At 46.4% G+C, this 1835-nt stretch overlaps 1 protein-coding gene across 1 annotated transcript; it reads right to left on the bottom strand.

Moving 5' to 3' along the window:
- Nucleotides 1–285: 285 nt before the first annotated feature.
- On the bottom strand, nt 286–1260 carry LOC112849602 (olfactory receptor 1J4-like). The gene has a single exon (XM_025913286.2). It carries the CDS (start codon nt 1222–1224, stop codon nt 286–288), a length of 939 nt encoding a protein of 312 aa, XP_025769071.2. The 5' UTR covers nt 1225–1260.
- Between the last annotated feature and the right edge of the window lie 575 nt (nt 1261–1835).

The following is a 1835-nucleotide window of genomic DNA, read 5'->3' as shown; positions in this document are numbered from 1 at the left end:
AGCCAGGTCACGATCTCGCGGTCCGTGAGTTCGAGCCCCGCGTCGGGCTCTGGGCTGATGGCTCAGAGCCTGGAGCTTGTTTCCGAATCTGTGTCTCCCTCTCTCTCTGCCCCTCCCCCGTTCATGCTCTGTCTCTCTCTGTCCCAAAAATAAATAAACGTTGAAAAAAAAAATAAAATAAAGAGTAGTTGGGAAAATGCAAGAGACATGGATAGCCAACAAACAATTTTGCAAGAAGTCATCTCTAACAAGGTCAGTGGGTAAAGTAATACAATTAGGTGATTCTCACTTGGTGAAAACAAGGTTTCTGAAAAGAATCTCCAGAGCCAATTTCATGTCTCTGTTCCTTAGGCTGTAGATGAAGGGGTTCAACATGGGGGTGACCACTGTATACATCAGTGAGGCAATCATGTCATTGTCATTGGAGTTGCTCGATGAGGAAGAAAAGTACAGTGCCATAATTGTTCCATAGAATAGAGACACTACAGAGAGGTGGGAGCCACAGGTGGACAAGGCTTTGCGGATACCTTTGGTAGAGGGCACCTTCAGAATAGAAGCCCCAATGTGTCCATAAGAGACCAGGATGCCAGTCAACGGGAAAATGACAACTGCAGCCCCTGCAGTAAATATGACCAGCTCATTAAGAGAGGTGTTTGAACAGGACAGCCTGAGTAGGATGGGGAGGCTACAGAAAAAGTGGGGGATGATGTTGTCAGCACAGAAGGACACCTGGGTCAGGAGGAGGGTGTGTAAGAGGGCACTGCCACAGGAGAGAATCCAGGAGCCAGCCACCAGCAGCACACACAGATCCTCCTTCATGATGGTGGTGTAGTATAGAGGATGACAGATGGCTACATACCTGTCATATGCCATCACTGCGAGAAGGAGATTATCAACACAACCGAAAAGTATATAAAAATACATCTGTGAAATACACCCTGGATAGGAGATTGATAGGTGCTCAGTCTGCATGTTCATCAGCATCTTTGGGACAGTGACAGAAGAGAAAGAGACATCAGTGAAGGCCAAGTGGCTGAGGAAGAAGTACATGGGGGTGTGGAGGCGGGAGTCCAGCCTGATGAGCAGGATGATGAGCAGGTTCCCCAGCACTGTGATCAGGTACATGCCCAGGAACAGGGCGAAGAACATGGCCTGCTGCTCTGGCCAGATGGGGAGCCCAAGGAGGAGGAACTCGGACACGCTGCTCTGGTTCTCCCCCCTCATGCTGCTTTCTCTCCTCTAGGAATAAAGAGAAATGGAAAATGACAGGTACTTAGAAATACTATGCATAGCAATTACTGTATAGTCACATATTTTCTCCAAGTGACTGTCAGCATTCAGGCAAATATTGCCTTGCAATTCACATATGGATGCCTCGTCCAGTCTCGTGAGAGGGATGCAATGAGATTTGTGTGAACCCTGACAGTCACTTGGAGAAAGTACGTGACACCAAACTCTTCAGTCAAAATCAGAAACAACTCATTCTTTTTTTATTTTGTTTTTTACACATGTGGAGACACTGTGATAGGCACTAGGAAGAAAGTAATGAATAAATCCCTTCCTCTGGGGAGCCCACATTCGAGTAAGCAGCCTCACAGCACTGATGAAGAGCATAGCTCTGCAGCCAGACTGCTTATGAGCTTGTATCTGGTTCTTGCTTATCCTGATTGTTGCTTGCCCTCTCTGTCTCTCTGTCTCTGTTTCTATCTTTGTCTCTCTGTCACATACACACATACACATGCTTGCCACTTAAGCATTGAGAAGATTAAAGAAACATGCCATGTACAAAATAAGCCCTCAATACACAAACTCACTTCACACCATTAGAATGACTA

Source organism: Puma concolor, chromosome D4 (genome assembly GCF_028749965.1).
Source record: "Puma concolor isolate L17-30 chromosome D4, mPumCon1.1.hap2, whole genome shotgun sequence".
In the NCBI taxonomy this organism is placed as follows: domain Eukaryota; kingdom Metazoa; phylum Chordata; class Mammalia; order Carnivora; family Felidae; genus Puma; species Puma concolor.
This window is presented reverse-complemented; position numbering and strand designations above follow the sequence as displayed.

Coding starts and splice junctions, on each gene's coding strand:
- LOC112849602 (XM_025913286.2), bottom strand. CDS start 1,224: ATGAGGGGGGAGAACCAGAGCAGCGTGTCCGAGTTCCTCCTCCTTGGG.